The 21,474-nt window shown below is 40.6% G+C and overlaps 1 protein-coding gene across 1 annotated transcript in view; it reads left to right on the forward strand.

The window, feature by feature from the left end:
* LOC134634323 (voltage-dependent L-type calcium channel subunit beta-2-like) overlaps positions 1-21,474 on the forward strand; it is a 67,054-nt gene that overhangs the window by 37,011 nt on the left and 8,569 nt on the right. The window contains exons 3-9 of the mRNA XM_063483463.1: positions 8,290-8,409; positions 16,209-16,331; positions 16,451-16,587; positions 16,711-16,787; positions 17,409-17,428; positions 20,448-20,528; positions 20,646-20,704. Of these exons, the coding sequence (XP_063339533.1) occupies positions 8,290-8,409; positions 16,209-16,331; positions 16,451-16,587; positions 16,711-16,787; positions 17,409-17,428; positions 20,448-20,528; positions 20,646-20,704 (617 nt within the window). The remainder of the gene's footprint in view (positions 1-8,289; positions 8,410-16,208; positions 16,332-16,450; positions 16,588-16,710; positions 16,788-17,408; positions 17,429-20,447; positions 20,529-20,645; positions 20,705-21,474) is intronic.

The following is a 21,474-nucleotide window of genomic DNA, read 5'->3' on the forward strand; positions in this document are numbered from 1 at the left end:
ATCATTAAAAATAATCAGGGATAATTTCCAGTGTACTCATTCTTGCTGATTCCTCCCTGCTTTGGTTAGTTATCTTATTCAGTAGTGATGTCTGATATTAGTTACAGTTGAATAGTTCAAAAGTTTCCCTTTTACATGTTTTCCTTTCATTATTCTAAAGTTTGTCAATGTTTTGGTCTTACTTTATGTGACCGGTGATCAAAGGCCAGTAAATAAATGCATGTTTGAAATGCATACCTCCTCTCAAAGCGACCTGCCACGAGGCTTCTTACCAAGTTTCTAACTAGCCTTTAATCACGGTGCACTCCAGGATCCTGTCATGTAATCGACAGCCAGTGGGTCCATCACCTCGATGGGATGGTGCACTTATCTAATGCACTGGCACATGGAATGCTGGGTAAACACTTTCTCAGAGGCCTGTCGGTGTCACCTTGACGTCCACGCAGCCAATCCCTCTTTTGCAACGCCAGAGAGATCATTAGTCCTCCCCCATTTCTGTCTCTCTCCTTATTTCTTTCATGCACACTTTCGTTTTCTGTTACAAATGTAGCAGGAGTCTGTTTCTGTCTAACTTTCCTGCTCACTTTGCATTCATTCCTGTGTTCTGTGTTAAATATTAGTAACCATTCCTTGTAGCGGTCACACATTGCTCACACTTGGCTGTCATGTCTGCTCCCATTGTCTTCGTTTGATGAAGGAGACGCTGTTTGTGGAACGATGATTTAATTGACTTTGTGTAGTGGCTTTGAGTGAAGTGGCAGTGATGGACAGATGGCTGGGAAAAGAAGCTTTGGTTCCAGCCAAGAATGAGTCATGCCAAGCTTGAAACTGCAAGCACACTCGCTCAGCCTATTGTCAGCCCACTGTAGTCAACTACAGTCTGTCTGCCTGAGCTGTAGATGGCTTGGCATGAGCAGTAATCTTCCTTCTTCAGCAGGATATGAGTTACAGTTCGGTATACTGACCACAGTATCTCAGTTTTACAGTGATTGTATGCTGCATCTTAGAATTTATGTTGTGGTTACTTGTTCGTTAAGTTAGCAGACTGCACAATAAACTGCTGATTTTTGATTCCTTCTTTAAATAACTTTTATCTTGGCTTTGCTTTTTAGGATCAGCAGTGCCCCCTTGCCCTCCAACTTTTAAGTGTTTGTTACTCATTTCTGATTGGATATATTCACAACTATATCTTACACAATTGCCACATTATCCCATCAGCAAAATATGCAATTAGTGCTAGGTTTAAAAAAAAAAGCCTGGCAGGTGAATAAATGAGCCTGGGTAGATGCACCTTTAGCTGCAACAAGCAGTTCATCACAAAATGCTGTCGGTCTCCCCCAACTGAGATTTAAACTGGCATAATGAGTGGTCTCACGGTTGTTATCTCACTAATCTGCATATATACAATTAAATTGCCATCAGTGGAAGTACTAAAAGATAGAAATAACTCATATGGCAAGAAACAAACACATTAATAATCCAGAACTGAGACAAAGTGGTTGTAAAGTGGGACGAAGGGCCCAAAATAAACAAAACAAATACCAGCACAATGCTTTGCCAGCTGTTGATGAGTCACTGAAGGCACATGACAATTCTCTTCATCCTTCAGCAACAGAGTCAAGGAAACCCAAGCCGCTGAAAATCTTGAGAGAGAGAGAGAGATGAGAGATAAAAGAAGCAGAGTAAGAGGTCAGGATGGAATCAGAATGAATGGGAAAAGGTGAAATGAAGTGCAAACAGGAAAAAGGAATGTGAGAGGATATTTAGGAAACCACAAGGACAAGGGACATGAGTACAGACATGAGTGAGAGTGCAGTGCTGAGCTTGAGTTAGGTCACAGAGAAAGAATCGAGAGTAAAACTGGTAAAACTGACTAAAAAAAGGCCAGCGTGAGCACTTTATAGCCTGCTTAAATAGACTCCATGTTCTGCATGACTAAAGCTCTCTTTTTTCCATAGTGGACATGTACTATATAGAGTAGTAGCAGCAGACTCTAAAAATGAAAATAGAAGCTCTCGGATCATGAAGAGATTCCCTGGTGTAATGGCTTCACCCACCGTAAGTGATTCTGTCAGATATAAGAGGCAGCAACAACTGACTCAGCTTCCTCTTTCACTGTGGATATTTCCACTGTGATTTGTATGTTCTAGTGTAATGATCTCCATCCTGTCGCTCCATGTAGAGGTCAGTAGCGGTCTTGCAGCAAGTACCTTGGTCTAAATAAATCAATAAAGGTGATGTAGATATTTAAGGACCTCTCAATTCCCCACCTCCACTTTTACCCATTCTGTGTGCTGCTTTTAAACAGCCACCCCTGAAACGAAACCTGTTCTCTGTCCCGAGTCTAAAGCCATTTAAGCAGCTCTAAATCTCTGTATTAAATTTTGTGGCACAAGTTGACCAAAAACTGACGATTTCATTTCAGTAAGCATTTTGAATTTCAGTCTCATTTTTGCACTTGATATGATGTCAGGACCTAACTGGAAATTGGATACTTCTTGTGGGAAACATAGATGTCGGTAGCAATTTTTGAAAACCATTCTAGTCTGTGTTGTGACAACTCGCAGCATAAATGAAAATACTTGACCTGTTGGGGATAGTCTCAGCACAGTACTAGCATTTAAATTCCTCAAGCAATGCTATTTAGTACTCAAGTGTCTCGTATCATATTTGGTGGCAAATGTGATGTGATATGTGGCTTTTTGCAGAGCATCAAACTGCTGCGCTCGCTCAGATGTTTGTTAGCGGTACACCGAATTTTCATCTCCTTTTGATGGTGACGTGCTCACCCAGTCTGCTGGGTGAGCCCAGATAGATAGAGAGTACTTCTCCTTATGGATCAGAGCGACACCATACTGCTGTTAGATTATTATTAGTGTCCTGTGTGTGGTGACACAGTGCTGTCAGTATCAGAGGTCAGGCGTGTCGGGCAGCTGGAGGCTTGTTCTGTCGCTGCAAGTTTCCATCAGAGCGCAGCCTTCACAACTCCACCAGCCTCCTCCCCGGGCTCCACAGCTCCACGTTCAGAGCATCTGTGCCCTGCCCTTAGAGCTCTGCGGGCCAGTGTCAAGCCACCAGAACAAAACATATGTGACCCTCGCATGATTTCATAGTGCTGTGGACTGGTCTACTGAACTGCTGCATTTGAGGATATGTCATGTTACGAAGGTTCTCATGACACCTTTTCTTTTAACTCTGACTGTGCACTGGCTTTGTTTTGTCCACTCTTTCTGTTCATTTGGTTCTAAACTATAATCAGCCTGGTTAAGATAATTGGCCTTAACAATATAAAATTACATTAATCATCCTTCAGCGTTTTCCTTTGTGTACAGAGTGTCATGAAGTGCCTGTATTGGAAAGACCTTAAGTAAATGGATTCCTGTCATTTGTTGCTTTTGATAAACACCAATGATTAGCATGTCATCCAGAGATCTACAGTTAGTGCTCCTCAGGGAGTCACTTCATTGGCCAGTTTAAATCGCTCGTCCCATAATTTGACCCCTGACTCAAATGAGCACAGTCTCCTGACAGGTCACACTGACACACATCATGTGTCAGCAGAGCAAAAAAATCATTCTGAATAATCCTTCTGCAGGGTTTAATTTCTGCTAGTCCTATATGAGGATGGGAAATTTTTAATTAACGTTGTAATTATTCTCATCTGTCCTTTGTGGCTTTGCAATGCTCTGCTCACATGTAATGAATCGGCACTGATCTGACAGGAGAGGATTTAGAGCAGCTTTCACCTCACAATCCCTGCTGCTGAGACCAGAGTGAAGAAGACATAATTAAAAAAAATACAGTATATTAAACTTACTTCAGCATAGTGCATACAGTGCAATGCTAATTATTCTTCTTATTTTCTTTCTATAAAATGTCCAAGGTGGGCATTTGCTCCGCAATTTAAAGTCCACAGATATTGATCTTTAGAAAGCGTGTACAAAAACACCTCAGACAAGAAGTTATACAGAGAAAACACGCTGCACTTGTGTTTCATTAATGTTGAAAACACTGGGGGTTTTTTAAATCTGTTTTGTTTTGTTTTTTAGACTCACAGGAAATATGAACATCGACATGTTCAACATGATTATCTACAAGCCTGCTCCTTAATTCCTCTAATTTCTTAAATAAAAAGCCAAGTGGTTCAAAGGCAAAGCTTCTTTTAGGGACTCCCTGAGCAGCTGACCTTGAAGTAACAATGATGCAGAAAATACCCACAATTAAAAAGCTGATAACAACAAATTTCTGGCATTTTTGCTTTGAAATGAAAATGATGAACTGACTGCCAGAGTAGTTTATTTTCTGCCAGTTGATTATATGATAACTTCCAGCTCTACCAACAGTTTTGTTTGGCTTTTTTTGCTTTGCTCGTGTTGAAATTCCTGAGTGTTTGTTCTGATGTGTTGCACTGTGTTGAAATGGTAACTGGCTGGTTTCTTCCATGCAAAAATGTGCTTCTTTTCTCTTTTCATTACATCATTGTGAAATATCCATGTTGGGTTTTAGGACTGCATTGTTTTTGTTTTTGTTTTCTTTTGTTTGGGGTTTTTTTGTTGATAAAACCAGCAGCATTTTGCTTTTGCTTGTGGCTTTTGCAGAGGAGGGAGTACAACAAAAAGTTTGAGAGATAATGCAAGAATAGATATGAAAGTAATTAAAGATGCAGTTTTAATGATGCATTTGCATTCTGACTTGTACTTTGGATCCTTCCTGAAAAATGATGAGGTGACATCAGTTTCAGCAGCTATAAACAGCTCATATCACAGTATGAATGTGATGCGTTTGCACGTAGAAGACAGCACGGTGCACGGTTGGCACATAAACAGTGTCCATATAGCGCATGCACTGCCCAGCACTGTTCACTGCAGAGACACAAGGAGCAGATGGACTGACTGTGAGGGGTAACTGAAGGAAAAAAAATAAGAGAGGAGTGACAGAGGAGGAGGAGGAGGAAGAGGAGGAGAAGGGGTGGGTAGAGACAGAGATAGAGAGGCAGAATCACTGAAGTAGTACAGGAGGGCTTGTGAAGGGGAGTGAGCAAGACAAATACTGACAGGCTGAGACAGAGAATGAGAAAGGGAGCGCTTCCAGCACCTTAAAGGCAGCAGCAGCAGCTTCATTAGCATCAGGAGGAGAGTCGGTCACATGCAGCCACACCGGGACTCATGTAGATAAACCGCTTTTACCCATCGCTTATGGAGCAGCAGCACAGGGAATCTACAGTGGAGGAGGACAACAAGGCTGGAGCCAGAGCTTTAAGGAGAGGATGAGAAGCATCACTGCAACCTGACTCACACCGGGAGTCAGCCTCAGCACCTGCAGCGGCAGACTGAGCACTCCGGCTATCAAGGAGACTGGGGCAGACGGGGAGAGAGCTGCTGAGATTATGCGCGGGGCAGAGAGCTCCTGTGGATTCCCCATCTTTGGCAACAGCAGCAGCAGCAGAGGGTGCAGGAGCTGTGGCTCGACAGACAGCAGCCGAGCTAGTTGGAGCTGCAGAAAAACAGGAAGCTCTAAAGCAATTCATTTATCCAGAGATGAAGGTAGCACTTACAGCCAAGGTGTAACAGGAACCAGCTGTCGATGTAGCCACAGTGTTGAATGTACCTGTAGCCAGAGCAGTGACGGTAGCTGCAAGGTGACCACAGCAGTGCAGTCAGGTGTAATTGTAGTAGTAGCAGGGGGGCAGTGGCTCAGGACCCTGAATGACCAGTGTGGCTGATGAAGGCCACCTGGATCCGCTTGCTGAAACGAGCCAAAGGAGGTCGTGTCAAGAGCTCCGATGCCTGTGTAAGGGGACTTTTGAGTGTGCTTACATCATGAAAATCAGTGTGTTCTGTGTGCGTGCACTTATGTTTTGTGCGTCTGTGCTTCCTTCATGCATCCATCTATCAGTCAGCAGTGCTGGGGTCACTCTGGCATTGTTATGTATTGCCTGGTGATGATGAGAAGTTGGGTGCTGTTATCAGTTATGGCTGTCAGATTCTGGGCAGAGCTCCATATCACCTCCCTCTGACCTACTGGGACGGTGTTCTCGATCACGCTTCATCTTTAATCATGACCTGAGTAATGATAGCAGTCCAGGTATGCTCACCTGCACTTTTCAAGTAAAAAAAAAAAGGTTTATGTGCATTAAATAATAGTTATAGGCCATGATAAGGAGCAGCATTTTCCAAAGAAGTAATTCATACTGTAGGTAAAAATGTTTTGAAAACCACAGGTGGATTGAAAGCAAAAGAAGCCAATACAGCCAATACAATCTAGCTAATTAACGTAGTTTAAAATGAGCTGTTTATTTCAGGTACCAAGTGAGAGGGATGAGAAACAGAGAGGTGATTGATGTAAAGAAGGGCTTTGTCGTAGATGGAGGAGATAAATTTTAATAACCTTGTTTTATCAACAAGGTTATAGCGTAAGTGGAGAGGAGGCACGATCATCCTTCGTATGTATGTGATGGCTGGATAATTCTAATCATGCACAGAGTGAGGGAGGCTATTTTTAGCTCAGACAGAAACAGAGTCTAATGGTGCAGTGAGATGAATGAAAGACCTTGTGTGGGTGTCAGAGAAGCGTGCAGGTAAGGATAAGACTCTGTCTTCACTTAGTTAATAAAAAACCCTGTTTCATCATATATCCTGATAATTACCTGAAACTGGAACAGATTTGATGTTGATCTGCAAGCGCAATAATTTTTTTAATACCCACAAATAAGATAACAAAACTTTTTATCTCATATTTGTGTTTTTTATCTGTACGTCAGGATTTATGCCAGCATAAATGTGGCTACTAATTTCATGTTTAGTATATATCAAACTCAAATCCAAATTAACACATTTTATGAATGCATTATTTAATAAATTATGGAATAGAAGAGCATAATTTCAAAGAAAAAATAAATATATATAGCAGCTTATTCTGGTTGATGTTTTTTTCTATACTTTAACTGATTTTGACAACATTTCCAAATGTCCACGACAGCTGAGGTTAGGAGCGTGGCTATATCAAAATCAATTTTACATGTGTGTATCAGAAACTATATATTCCAGCTTGTTGTGGCTTTCACGATCAGTTTGCTGCTGCTATGCAGCTGTGCTTGATGTGCTGAGAAGTGATTTGTGTTGCACTGCTTCAATGAAGAGTGCTTTAAAACAACAAAAAAAACTGCTATAATATCAAAATCAGGGCTATATTTGTTCTAAATATTAATTTGGGGGAATAAGGCTCCATTCTGGATTATTTCACAAGCTCCTCCCATGAAACTACGATCTCCCTCTCATGATTTGGTGTGGCTAATCTACTTTTGAATGACACGTGTTCCAAAATAGGTTCTATTCATATAAAGGTAATTTTTAACAAATGGTTGACCTAAAAAAACATGTCATGTGTTTCTTTTTCTTCCTCTCATGCTTCTAATAACTTTCCCAAATGTCAGAAATAATATTTTTCATGGTTGTATCTGTGAACATTTTTTAAGTGTAGAAAAAAAAGCGTGCCCATCTGTTAGATAGTTTACTCAGTAAGCCTGAAAACTTTGCTTTTTCTTTTCCTTTACCAGAGTGTTCTAACTATGTGTTAAAGCATGCAAGCATTGCTTTATCTTCAGTAATTATTTATTGCGTTTTCATTCAGCATCTAACAACTTGCTGTATATAACTTCTGGTGTAATGGTATGCGCTCGATGCGCTGTGCCCAGGAGTGTATGCTAGGTAGTCTTGTGTGCACTGGTATGTGTGAGTCTGCATGTTTATGAGTAGATTTGTGGCAACCACATATCACGCAGACATACCGGGATCTGGTGTTCCTCAACATTTCCCCCAGTGTTTGACACAGAAAGATGACAACAAATCTGCAGGCAAGCAGCTAAGAGAGAGCTAAGTATAGACAAAGAGCTGCTACGATGTGATCGTAAGAAAGACAGTTTGTGTCCTTTGGCACTTTGTCTCAGAAAAAGAAGAAGTGTCAATGATTTTCTGTAGATTAGACCAGCACAGCCTTCCTTTGTGCTCAGGATCTGATTAAATCAACTGAGAATCCTTTGAGTTTAACACGTCAGTCTGTGTGGGGGTGTTCGCACATTTCTAAGTTGCACAATCTCCAAAGTTTAACGTTTCATCAAAGAGCGAGGGCAGCGAAAAGCAAATCGTTTTCCTCGGTGTCCTCAAGATGCTAAGAATCTCAGCACGTCTTGGCTGATAAAACCGGTCATTTTTAAAGTGTGAAACTAAATGGACAAGCTCGTGTTTCCGTGCTGTTGTGTCACTGAGTTTTTACTCCTTGTGTCTTCTGCAGGGTTCGGCCGACTCCTACACCAGCCGTCCATCAGACTCCGATGTGTCCCTGGAGGAAGATAAGGAGGCAGTGCGCAGAGAGGCAGAGCGACAGGCTCAGGCACAGCTTGACAAGGCCAAGGTTGGTATTCATAACCCTGAGGTTAGTGACTACTTACTAGCCTCTACAGCCAGTAACAGCAGTTTGTCACCAGCATTTTAGAAGTTGCACCAAGTGGGATTTCCAAATGTGAGGAGAGCAACCAACACGAGTTTGTGCTTCTCCATGATGTCTGTGTTTGAGTTGAAGGCACCAGGACTGGTTTAGGTGCTGGTGAAGGTACCTCTCACTAGAAAGACTTCTTTTCTTCTAAAAGATGATGGGAATCCAAGTTGTTTATCTTCTCATGGGATTGTCACGATGGATAGGACATGATTGAGTCATTGTGAGTTTTAAGGTCAGATGGGTTGACGTGGGAATGGTGGTTCAATTGCCTGGGATGGGATCTCAGGGATGTAGAATTGATTAGTAATAGTTGGTCATTCCAGTTGGTCATACAGCAAATACACAGCTGAGTCCTGTCCTGAAGAGGTGGTTCTCCAGTGTTTTGCAATACACCTGTGAAGTTGTTTGGTTTCTCCTTTGTATTAGTCCAAGGACTCCTCACAGCATTGCTCAGCTTGTTTTTTCTCGGTTTTGGGATGAACCAGTTTTTGTCTGAGGGTGTTGCTGGGACTGAAGGTCACCAGCATGTTATGCTTGGACAAACGATTATTCTGTGTTTCTCAGTCAGTCAGAAGTTTTCTGAGAATCTTGTGAATAACTTGAGAACAAGGTGGCATAGTATTTTGAAATCAGTACCATAGGTGTATCTACTAGGAGACTGAGAGGTAGGGCTGGTGGCTGCCAGTATTTATTTCCATGTCTCTTGGCTGACTTGATGAAGGCCCAGTTTGGATAGCCACATGTTTTAAGTGCTCTTTTGATGTGTGTTTGTTCCTTTTCTTTTCTCTCTGCCTTAAAGGGAACATTCTCTGCTTGGTGGTGTTTGTGTTCCAGTGGGTGGTGGGATTCAAAGAGCAGGTACTGGTCTGTGTGTGTGGGTTACCAGTAACCGTCAATGTCGAGGCTTCTGTCCTTCTCAATGAGCACTGCACAGTTCGTCAATGGTAACCTGTTTTCTTTGGTATCCGCTGTGGTGAACTTGTTTGTGTCTGCTGAGTTGATATGTTCAGTAAAAGATTTTGACTCGGGTGATTTTTTTTTTTAAACCAGTGGCTACGTGTAGTTTCTCTGAAAGAGCTCAAAATTCTGCTTTCCACTTCCTTCAGGTACAGTTTGGTTGCAGTTGTTTCCCCATGAGCTTCATGCTTTGAGAGTAAAAACTCATATGAAATAAATAGGGGCTCCTTGGTGGGTCCACTGGGCTGTTTAAGTTAACAAGGATCTTGTGTTGCCGTTGACTTCCAGTAATGCCCATTTCACATTCTAGCCAATGGCTTTACTTACTGATTGATAGAAGTAGAAGTGAAGAAGCTAGCAAATATCCACAGATGTAGTAAATGTTTTAAAATTAAACAGGCGATTAAAAATGCTGAAAGATCTGTTTACAATAAAACTGCACCTTCATGAATAAGGTTTGACTGTGTTTTCAATTTATTTTAGGGTTTGACATAAACATGCGATGGTTAGGATTAGGGGTAAGACACTCCAGTCTTGGGAAATATGGAAATACAAATGTGTGTTGTAGAGAGAAAAATTGGTTTATTATGCTTGAATGAATGATAGCAGGCATCACACAGATTGTAACATAAACTTTACACTGCTCTGTTTGTTGTTGAAAAGCTGAGTCCGCTTCCTTTTTGGCTTCTTTTCTTAGTTTCCCAAATTTTTTCACATTAACAAGCAAGCAGCTACTATTTTCTAAGTGATAGGGGGCCACAAGTCAGGATACAGTGGAGGGCAGGGCCAGGTAAAGGAAATAGTTTGAAAGTTTTAGCGCTTCAGGAATATTGTGGTCAAAGTTTCTGTGTAAAGTTGGTGTAACTTGACTTGCCTTCCTTAGATCACTGACTGAGACCTTCATTAATCATTTCAAGTGCTCATTTTAAAATATATCATGTTCTACTAATCCTAAGATAAATCAGTAGACAGTCTTCCTGGACTGACTCAGAGAGAAGCAGGAAATTACAGCTTTAGCTGGTTTCTCACATGAAGAAAAGGGCTGTCAGGGACCGGTGATGTGAGAGGTTAGGGGCCTTGGAGGGCTCAGCTTCACTGTTTATCAGAGCTTCGCCTGCTCTGTTCTGCTCTGGGCCACAATTAGCAGCATATAAACAAACACACACACACACACACACACACACGGCAGAGCAGGCTCTCTCTGTGCGACAGGAATTGCAATCAGAGCTCTCTTCCACTGAATGACTTAAATCTCTAGCACTGTTAAGATTCATGCCTTTGATCTGTGAAATAATTCTCCTATCTTCAATGCACATTGTGTTCCCTTCCTGCTCGGCAACTCGCTAGATAGCTCATGGTGCTCTATTTTTACATATTAATTCAAGCAAATGTCTGAAAAATGAGTTTATTGTCTTTCATTGGGTGTTTAGTGTCTGTAACAGCTAGTTTGCTCATTAGCTGTAAGCCTCAAGCTTTTGGCTATCCATCCATTTGAGCAGAGATTTTCCTTGTGCTGTCTCTCGGTCAGGGTAGCTCATGCTGTAGCTGGCAAAGACAGATCATTCCAGTAGATCTATGTTGTTATTTTCCAGAGTCACCCTCTCCGGCTCACTAATTAAAAAGATAAGTTGGCTTTACAGATAACCTGGCATAGATTATCCCCGCTGGCATTTTACATGACAGATGACTAGTAAAAAATAGCTTCTCAGTGGTCTGGCCACCAGAGCAAGAGCAGGCTGGGGTCAGAGGAAGTGCAGACTCTCCGGCTGTGAGCCTTTATGGGCAGTAATTCATAATCACTTCCCCTACATGCCACTGATATTTGTAAGTGAGATAGCGTTGATGCCCGTAATGCTGATTTTTCATCGACTTGAAATATTATTTCAAATGCATTCACAGATTCACACACACTGTCACCGTCTGTCTGTTTCTAATTAGCCTTAAATGGGCACATCAAAGTCAAACCAATCACTGAGAGTAGTTAGCTTGTAAAAAGGGTGGTTTAATATCTCTAGAAGCAGCTGAGAAAATAGTCACATGATGACTCAAATACAGGAAGCAGGACTTTAGGCTTTAGGAGAATGAACTGTAGTAAAAACTGGGATGTTTTCTGCTGTTTTGATTTTCATGTTATTGTATTTATTTATTTATTTATTTAGGAGCCATATCTATAGGTATTTTTTGATTGTGAGCTACAGTGCTGTGCAAAAATCTCAAACTGGATTTGTTGTTATTAAAGTGGTCTTAAGGAATATTTCTTTCTGAAGGCCTTTGCTGAAGATGTTCTTTGGACATTGGCTGCTTTTAAACACCTGACCGTTTTCAGAGGAATGTTGTTTGCTTGTCTTTTTGTGTATTTGTGTGTTAAGCATCATTCAAGCATAAAAAATGCACCTTACTTAAAGCATGAACTAGTGTTGGACAGTTTAGCAAAAACCCATTTGCTAAACCCATCAAACAAGTTGATTCACACCAAAGCCAAAAACTTGTCATATCACAGCATGGTCTGCAAGTAGAGGACAAAAGAAGAATTGGCAGGCCTTTAAAAAACTAACAAACTACAGCCAATGAACACAAACTAAAAGTCATGTCTTTAAGAAAAACAAAAAAAATCTGACAAGACCTGAAAGATCGAGCTTTGAGCTCTTCAGTCGATCCACTCTTGATCACCGTTCACTGAAGCCTTGTTAGAAATGGTCTCAGTGGATACATGGCTGTCAAGAAGGGAAACAGGGAGAAAAAGCTGAGGTCTGCCAAGTTACACAAAAACTGGACTGAAAATCAGTGGCAACAGGTCTGATGAAGTGGTGAATCCAAATTTAAAGCTTTTACTCTGAATCATTGCAAGTATGTCTGGAGGCGGTCAGGAGAGAGGTACAACAGTGAGTGCTCACAGCCATCTGTAAAACATGGTGGAGGCTCTGTCATAGTTTAAGGGCTGGAATTCAACCAGCGGTGTTGGGGATCCTGTCAAAAGTAATGGAGTTATGAATGCAGAAAAATACCGTCAGATTTTGATCCACAATGCAAAACCATCTGGAAAGCATCATCATTTTTTAGCATGACAGTGAAACACACTGCTGATGCAGTAAAAACATACCTGGATACAAAACACACAGTGGAGCTCCATCAGAGTCCAGACATTATTGAAGCAGTGTGGCATCATTTCTACAAAGAAAATTACATAAAGAAATAGGGCTGGCAGCACTGTGCAAACATATCAGCCTATCAGCAACATTTATGAATGTCAGTGAGTGATGCTTATCTGTTATTGGCTAAATGTTCAAATACGATATAAGAAAGAGTTCAAAGAATTCAAAACAGTTCAGTTTTATTCCAAGACAAAGACTTCTTTATACAAACTTTTGCCTTGTATTAAATTTCTGCATCAAAATATAAATAAGTGATGGGCGGCTCAAGACTTTTGCACAGTACTGTAAAAGAAGAGTGACAGTTTGCCATATATTGTATTGACAGCCAAAGACTGCTGCATGGTTTACGGTCGTTTTATCATCTTGTCTTTTTGTTGGATATCAGTTGTATTTTCTAAATCTTCATGGCTTCAGTCGCGTACTTGAAGTAATGGAGATTTCTTTTGCTGTAGATGAAGCCAATTTTCCCTCACTCTAGTTAAGTGTCACTCAAGAAGCTTTAACATAACAACCGTGGATGCAAAAAGCAATATGACTATGTGGATGAAGGCTTGATTTATGAAAACAAAGCATAATCTCACTCCAACTATAAACTCCAGGCATAATAGGACTGGCAGCTGCAGTGGTCAAGTCAATATACAAGTATATACCAAAGGAGCCTTTGATAATTATAGAAACATCTTCCCACACGCTAGATTAATGATAGTTATGGTTTCCTTCACGTCATATAATAATAAATTTTACCAGTTCTCTGTACAGCCTAAGGCCGACACGCAGAGCAGAGGGGAATTTATTTCAAATCGATCCACAAGATTCAAGGTGAAACAATGTGGGAATCTTAATTTATAGCGCAAGATCTTTGGCGTGTTGCTAAAGGAAAGGTTGTAGCATGCTAGAAGGCAAATCAGCAACATCAAGGGCAGGTTGGTATAAGCAGAAAGAGGACTGGGAGGTATTACCTGATGAAATATGTATGGGGCGACGTGATATTGTGACTAGCTTCATCGGTTGTTAATTGGTTGTGCCTCATAGGGTTCCCAGTTAGAGACAGGGCTTCTCTTGTGCTGTTAATCTACTTCCTTATTCCCAGTCCTTTCTCTTTCATCTCCTTTTTTTGTAACACTAAATCTTCCTATTCCGTGTCCTCTATTTTGCCCGCCTCCTGTCTTCTTTTTCTTACCTTGTCCCTAACCCTCCGCCTCTGTCCTTCTCCCTTACTCACTGCAGTATGGCATCCATAATGAAGGCCTGTGTTACATAAGAAGCAACAGAGCCATATGGGCTCAGTCAGGAGGTGAGGAGATACTGTTGAGCAGTGTAAAAGTGTCATTCTGAATAGACGCCACAGTCACCTGTAAGACAGAGTGGCACATCAAGAGATGTATGTGTGCGTATTGTAAATGCCATTAAGACTATAGAAAGAAAATGATGGATAAAATGAAGGAGAGCAGCTGGAAGGGAGGAAAAAGGCAGCAGTCCAGGAGACTACTGAGAGAGCACACATATGTATACTAATGGACCTCATATCTTCATTCAGGCATGTGACTCATTGCATGCAAACGCCAAGGACTCTGTGTCCTCAAAGGGTCTTGGCAGTGCAAACGCTGGATTGGATGATTTCCTCAATGGAGACGTCACACACACATACATACACACTCACACACACACCAGCTTACAGCCATAGAATATTTACATTGCTGCCTGCATGTGGGAAAATGATCTCAGGAGGATTTGACTAATGTATTATTTACACAGTCATTGATAGTTTATTGTGATTTCACACTAGTTGTGTTTCTCTGAGGCATTTATCTGATAGACTTGAAACTTGGAATAAATGTTTTGACCACTGGTTATGAACACATTAATGACGCGCCAATATTGTCACCACAAATAAAGTCACATTATCATTCATTCATTGTAAGTGCTCTTGGTCATTTGTTTGTGTTCCCTGCAGAAGCTCACTGTATTTTTTTCTGTGAAGGTAGCTTTTTAACTGGGAAAATAGCTGCCTACCTAACAGAAAAGTTCACTGCAAGAGCAGTGGGACTGAGCTAAAACAACGAAGCTGAAAGCCTGAAAGCAAATAGCAGCAAAAAACAGTCAGTTATGAACTAGCCAATGAACAAAGTGGAGCATTTATTAGCTGACTAGTCGGGAGTGGTGGCAAAAACAATCTGTCTCCTAATCAGAAACTAAAAAGTTTAAAGTGTTTGTTGGGTTCATCTTCTCCCACGACTATAAAATCAGATAATAGAGCTTTTAAAATATATAGCATGAGCTCCACTTCTATCTATTATAAATCAGTTTTGGTTTCACTTTATGCTAAACTCAGTGGTAATAAAGATAAATGTGTTTTTCTTATACTTTCTGTCCACATTTTAATGCAGAAATCAAAATGGAAATTACCTCAATGTGATGGTGCATTTTATTTTTGGGTTGCTAAGAGTAAATCAGATTGGGAGGAAACCGGCTACAGCAGGCCAGACTTTTTGTGCCCCTTGAAGGCATTTTTTTAGGAATCTGTAGAAAGTCCAACTCCATTATAGCATCAGCCTCTCTGATCTAGTGATCTCGGTTAGACTTCCAGCTAAATATTGCACATCCACTCTCTCATCTTGCTCCCTTTCACCTGCAGGTAAATGTTTAGCGTGCAAGTCTGGGCTGGGAGATTACTCTAAGCTAGATCCCTGTGCATTTATTTTGCCTTTTCAGTTGACTTCTGTCATGCTTGTCACTCTGTCAAAGGCAGAGCAAATGTAATCTGGTTGAGGGCATGACCGTGTTGCCAACTGTTGAGGCTACTGCCCCCAGACTGGCTCCAAGATTATGTCCGAAAGCATTTTATGTAATTCTTAAAGGGATATGTGTCTTAAGTGGATATTCTGGGCTTGCAAAAACAAACCCAGAAACTAGTTTAGTGTTTGTATGTGAGCATATGATGTGATCCTTAATCTTTTGTAGCAGGGTAACGTGTCACTGTGGGCAGGGGAGGTTTTATTGAACGGTGCAGCTACATCAGTGCTGTTTCATGCAGTTTGTGGACAGTCAGCAGTGTTAGATTGTTATTTCCCTGCCTGGAAACATTTTATTAGCTTTATGCATTATCTCAATGACTTTTTGTCTTGAAGTAAAAGGTTTACAGTGATCGTATAAGGAGGTCAGTATTGATTCTGTCTTTGTAAAGAATGCTGGATTGATTTATGATTTACCATTTACGCAAGTGCTGATTTTGCTTGAGCGTACTTTTACTACTGGTGCTGCGGTTGGTAACATGTTGCATCATTTGAACTTGTAACATGTGAGTGCTGTAGCATGTAGCAGAGAGACAGAAAAGCAGGCAGATCATTTGTGGAGAGAAGACTAGACGAAGTCTGGATGAGTCAGAGGCTGCTGATATCTCTCACCCGGGGTTATTTTTACACCTCACGCAAAGACGAGGATCACAGCTTGGCAGTAGTGCTCGAAAAAGATTAAAATAAAAACTTTTAGCAACTGTCTCCCCACTCGTGTTAGAATCTGTGCTTGATTTCCCCCAGTTTGAAAGCAATTTATCGCTTGTAAAATCTGACATTTTCTTTTATTTCCCTCCTTTGTTCCTTCTGCTAGACCAAACCAGTTGCATTTGCCGTCCGCACAAATGTCAGCTACAGCCCGAGTCACGACGATGATGTCCCTGTGCCAGGCATGGCCGTCTCCTTTGAGGCTAAAGACTTCCTCCATGTCAAAGAGGTGAGCTAGAGGTGTTATTCAGTACGGTAGCATGTCTATGTCATATGGAAAGAAAGATGACGGCAGCAATAAAAAGGAGGATGTTTGAGATGATTTTCTTGAATTTTGTGTATGTGTAGAAGTACAACAATGACTGGTGGATAGGACGCCTGGTGAAAGAAGGCTGTGAAATCGGTTTCATCCCCAGTCCAGTGAAGCTTGAAAACACTCGTATCCTCCAGGAGCAGAGAGCCAAGCAGGGCAAGTTCCACTCCAGGTAAACAGACTCATGCACACCAAAGTCCTTTGCTTTAGCTTTGAGATAATTTATTATGAATATGCACATCATTAGATATTCAATTTTGTTGGCCTAATGTTAAAAATTGTTTTATCATTTCAGTAAATTGGGAGCAAACTCATCATCTAGTTTAGGTGAAGTTGTTCCTAACTCACGGAAATCTACTCCTCCTTCATCTGGTAAGCAGCTTCAGGGGTAAAAGTCCAATTTTGTATTTAATAGATTTGTTAGTGTTTTGAATCAACATTTAGTCACTGAAATCCAGCTGTAGGTATGATGTACGTGTTGCTAACCTCAATAAAACAGACATTATTTCTGCCATAACTGTACTTTTACATGTTTCATGTACTTTCTGTGTAGTACCTACATTCTGTGCTACTGTCAATGTGAATCATACCTGTTACCTGTGACCTCCTGTCTTCACCTCCATGTGATGATGCTCTTGTCTGTCTGTGTGGGTAGCCATTGACATAGATGCCACAGGCTTAGACCCCGAGGACAATGAGCTTCCAGTCAACCTGCGCTCCCCTAAAGCCAGTCCAAACACTGTCATGTCACCCCTAGCAAAAGAGAAACGAATGCCCTTCTTTAAGAAGGTAAACTCTACCTGAGCTACCCGAGCCTACCTTCTTCTCTATCCGTCCGCACGGCTCAGACTAAAATGCCTATGAATGCTCAGCTACACTCAGCGCCCCTCTTGTTTGTCTACACCATCGTCCTTGTCCCTCGGCGTGCACACCACACTTAGCATGCATGCCTTTTCCTAACCTCTCTCTTTTTCCTCTTCCGTCTTGCCACAGCTAAACAGAAGCAGAAGTCGGTAAGTCTTTGTGTGCACCGCACCAGCACAGCAGGGTGTGGGGATAACCTTCATGGTCTGAGCTGTGAAAAACTCTCAATGCATTTCCTAAGCATAGACTCACCTATGTACTCACACTACTCACCGCTCCTGCCAGCCTGTGCGTTGTGATTGTTTTGTGTGTAAATTTGGGATCTCAGTGTGAACAGCTTGTTTCTTGGTGAGAGCTACAATTGATGAGAAAAGTAATGCCATGGTCCTATCTTTTATCAATATCAAGCTAGAGTACAAAGGCAGAGAGAATAAAAACAGAAAACATGAAAAGCCAAGAAATGATGATTGACAAATTAAAGGAGAGCTTGAATCCTAACCTAGAGTGAGGAGATATGGATGTTCTGTCAACATCATAAAAGACTACCCAGATGAGAGCAATCTTTTTCACGATGATGGGCTCAGGACATGTCCTCAGGACATGAGGGGTCACTGAATCATTTTATGAGCAAAAAATGGTCCAAATCATATACTGCAGCATTCCAGCTGCACACCTATGAGAGGCTTTGGATCACCGTCATCACAGTCCAAATAAACAAATGTGCTAAAGCCTCCTCAGGGTGGCTCTGCTGACACATTTGATAAATGACAAAGATTAAAACTAAAGAAACTCCTCTTACATTTCATTTATGTAAGTAAAACATATAATATAGTTTGATCTTGGTTTTATTTTTAATTCATTGAAGTGTTATTTCAACTTAGTTTTGGTTTAGCTTTAGTTCACTATAACATACTCTGGTCCATCCAGAACAGAAACAGAAACATGGAGACTGCCAAAGCACACTGAAACCTGTTTTTTTATTTGTAACATACCTGTAGGTCAACATAAAGATCTCATAAAGCAGAGCTTGTTGTTTCATGCACTTTATATGGATTAAGCAAAGAATATTGAATTTATAAGCATTTGTGGTGCTGATGGGCAGCTTTAGAAGAGTTGTATCATTCTTCCCATGAAACTCTCAGCAAGAACTCAGTGGGACATGTCTTTACCCATTCTTATGCTACACTACTCATATTTTTCATTAGTGACAGCTGAAATAAATAAATGCTGTTTGCTGTAGGACTTAAGGATATAGTAGAGCTTGTTTCCCATGATTACAGTGACCATGTAATCTAGAAGTTAAATATGCTACTGAAAGGATTTAAGCTGAGCTACATTGTTCGTTGATGGCATGTTAGTCAGCAGTAGTGTGCATCAGTTCCCACAGCGTCTCTGGGGAAGCTCACTGACGACAGCAAATGCTAGATAGAAAATGTTTAGAGCTGAAGGGATGAGTAAGAGGGAGCAACAGACTGCAACAAGAAAGTCTAAATAAATCTTCTGAAAAACGTATCATAAAGATAACACAGATCGAAAGAACCGCCCGGACATGAGGACAAATAAGGGATGACTAAGAAAATAATGTCAGCAGTCCTTTTAAGTAGCCAGAGAAAGCAGAAGTAAACCTTCTCTCTGTTTCTCCGCTCAAACACGCTGTTCTTCCAGACAGCGGGACACAGAGGTATGAGGGTCATTGGCTCGCTGTCACAGACCATAATGCATTTCCTCTCTGAAACCACATGCTAATATTTGCAAGGATTAAGAAGACAGTCTTAAAAAAATTATACACAAATTAAATTTATAATGCTAATTTCCACTAAAACAAATAACTAGAAGCAGCAAGTTCACTAAAAACACAAATGCAAGAATGTATCAGAAGTTTCAGTAGTTTATAAATGCGTTAGAAAAATATTTCGAATAGGGTTGCAAATAAAAAAAATGTCATCTCTATGAATCAACTATTTTTTTCTTTATTAAGCTATGCATGTTTACAGTAAATTGTAAAAATACAAAAACATTTGTGTGATTATATCAGTCTATGATCTCTCATAAACATACCACATGACATTCTGCACTGGAGAGCCTCACAGTCAAACACCCAGTGTTCAGCCTTAAATTAACTGTATTTGTAATAATCAAAATCATTTTTATGTTTCTGTAATGATTAATTAACAGAATGCACCAGTTCAATCAAAACCATATTTTCAATGCACATTATTCATGAATGTTTAAACTTACTGTTTTACAAAAAAGCAACAAAAAAGCCCCCATTGTAAAACACAATATTAGTGTTGTTGTTGGTGTTGTTATTATTATTATTATGCAGCTATTTATTTGCATTCCCAAAAAGAAAATGTAGTTTTAGTGGTTAAATGTTATGCTTGATTGATTCTTATTTTCTTCGAGGATTACAGTGTGCTGGATCAAACATGAATTCAGTTCATTTGCATCATCAATAACAATATAATTTTTTACATTTCTAAAATATTATATAATAATAGGTGGTCTAATAAATATGCTAAGTGCTGCATGTGCATACTTCCAAGTATTTTTTAAGTGTAATTAAAGACGTCTTCGAAGGCATCACATAAAAGCATTTTTACATTTAGAAAAATAACTGTTTATAGTATGTGCAAAAGTCACATCATGGACCGCGTTGACCTCATAATAAGGTCAGTCTAAGTGTTGATTAAAAACAGGCTGTTCCACAAACTGAGCTCCGTTTTTGTCCATACAGCAGTGAGCGAGTTTTTCTAACTGTGTCCTAATTTTGTGTTTTCAGTCAAAGCTTCTGTTGATCTATTCGGGCTTCTTTCCCACTCCCTGACTAACCTTTCCTGTAATTTAGCTTCCCTTTTATTCAGCAGAATCAGAACCATGACACGAGAGACTCGATCTGACATACATAAATATTTTTCGTTTACGGTAACCTCCTTTGAAGTGTCATCATTAAAGTTTCTGAAGCAAACTGCCAAATCGGTTATAAATCAAAGCTTGTTTGTTTTTTTCGAACCAGCTCGGACGTCCCGTTTCATGGTTCATAATGTTTCAGTGCTTTTAAAATGTCTACTTCATTGTTTTTCCACCCCCTTAAGTGATTTGTGATGGTGAGTGTTTACTTTGTCTCCATAAATGTGTAACTGTTTTTCTTCTTCTCTCCTTCTGAAGACGGAGCACATTCCTCCATACGACGTTGTGCCTTCCATGCGGCCCGTGGTTCTGGTTGGACCGTCACTGAAGGGCTACGAGGTGCGTCAAAGCTTCGACTTTTCAAACACAACACTGAATTTTCTTTAGTATTTTCTTTAGTAGTTTAGAAAACCGAACTCATTGGCTCTTGTTCTCTCTCCTGAATCTCGTTTGCAGGTGACAGACATGATGCAAAAAGCGCTGTTTGACTTTTTGAAACACAGATTTGAGGGAAGGTAAGCTTCCTGTGACCTTTTTAAAAACACAAGCTCCCATCCCGCTTCCTTCCTCACTTTTCCTCACTAAGTCTATAGGCTGGTATTTATCTCTCCCTCGAGGTTAGCTGGGGGAGTGTGTAACAAGTTTGTTTGGCCTGGAGATGTGTGCCGCTGCTTTAAATAGGCCCTCTCCATGTCCTTAATAGGCCATAATGGGCCCTAGAGCAGAGCAGGATTCTCCTTACTCAATGCTGAGTCCATCCTCCCACCCGGAGAAGAGAGGTTTTGTAGTTTAGAAGTTGCACAACACTAAGATCCACTCAGACCATCAGCAGCTGCGGAGAATACCGTTTGATCTGCTGATTTGTTTTAAACAAATTTACACCTGTAAGTAATTCCCTGCTGCTGCTCTCTGACATTTGTCTTTGATTTGGTGTTAGTTTTTCTTAGTTGGTTTGGCACAGTTTTCACATGGCAATCGAGATTCCTACGCCATGTGCGAGTCGCAAATGCACAGCGCATTTTTATGTGCGCTCTCTTGTTGCTTTGGTACAGAATCCTCAGTTATGGGCTGCAAAAGATATATGTTTTTTCATAAGCATACACATGTTATAAATCCTCAAAATGTATAAAATAAATGTTTAAATTATTAAACTTTAATTTATCTTGTGTAAAGTTCGTGTTACTAAAGTTAGTAACATGCCCAAACTCAAATATAAACACATACTGTTCATAGCGCCGTTTCCAGAGTTGTTACAGTTTTGCATGTTCTTTGAGCTGTAGTTATA

This window comes from Pelmatolapia mariae, linkage group LG9 (genome assembly GCF_036321145.2).
Source record: "Pelmatolapia mariae isolate MD_Pm_ZW linkage group LG9, Pm_UMD_F_2, whole genome shotgun sequence".
Lineage (NCBI taxonomy): Eukaryota > Metazoa > Chordata > Actinopteri > Cichliformes > Cichlidae > Pelmatolapia > Pelmatolapia mariae.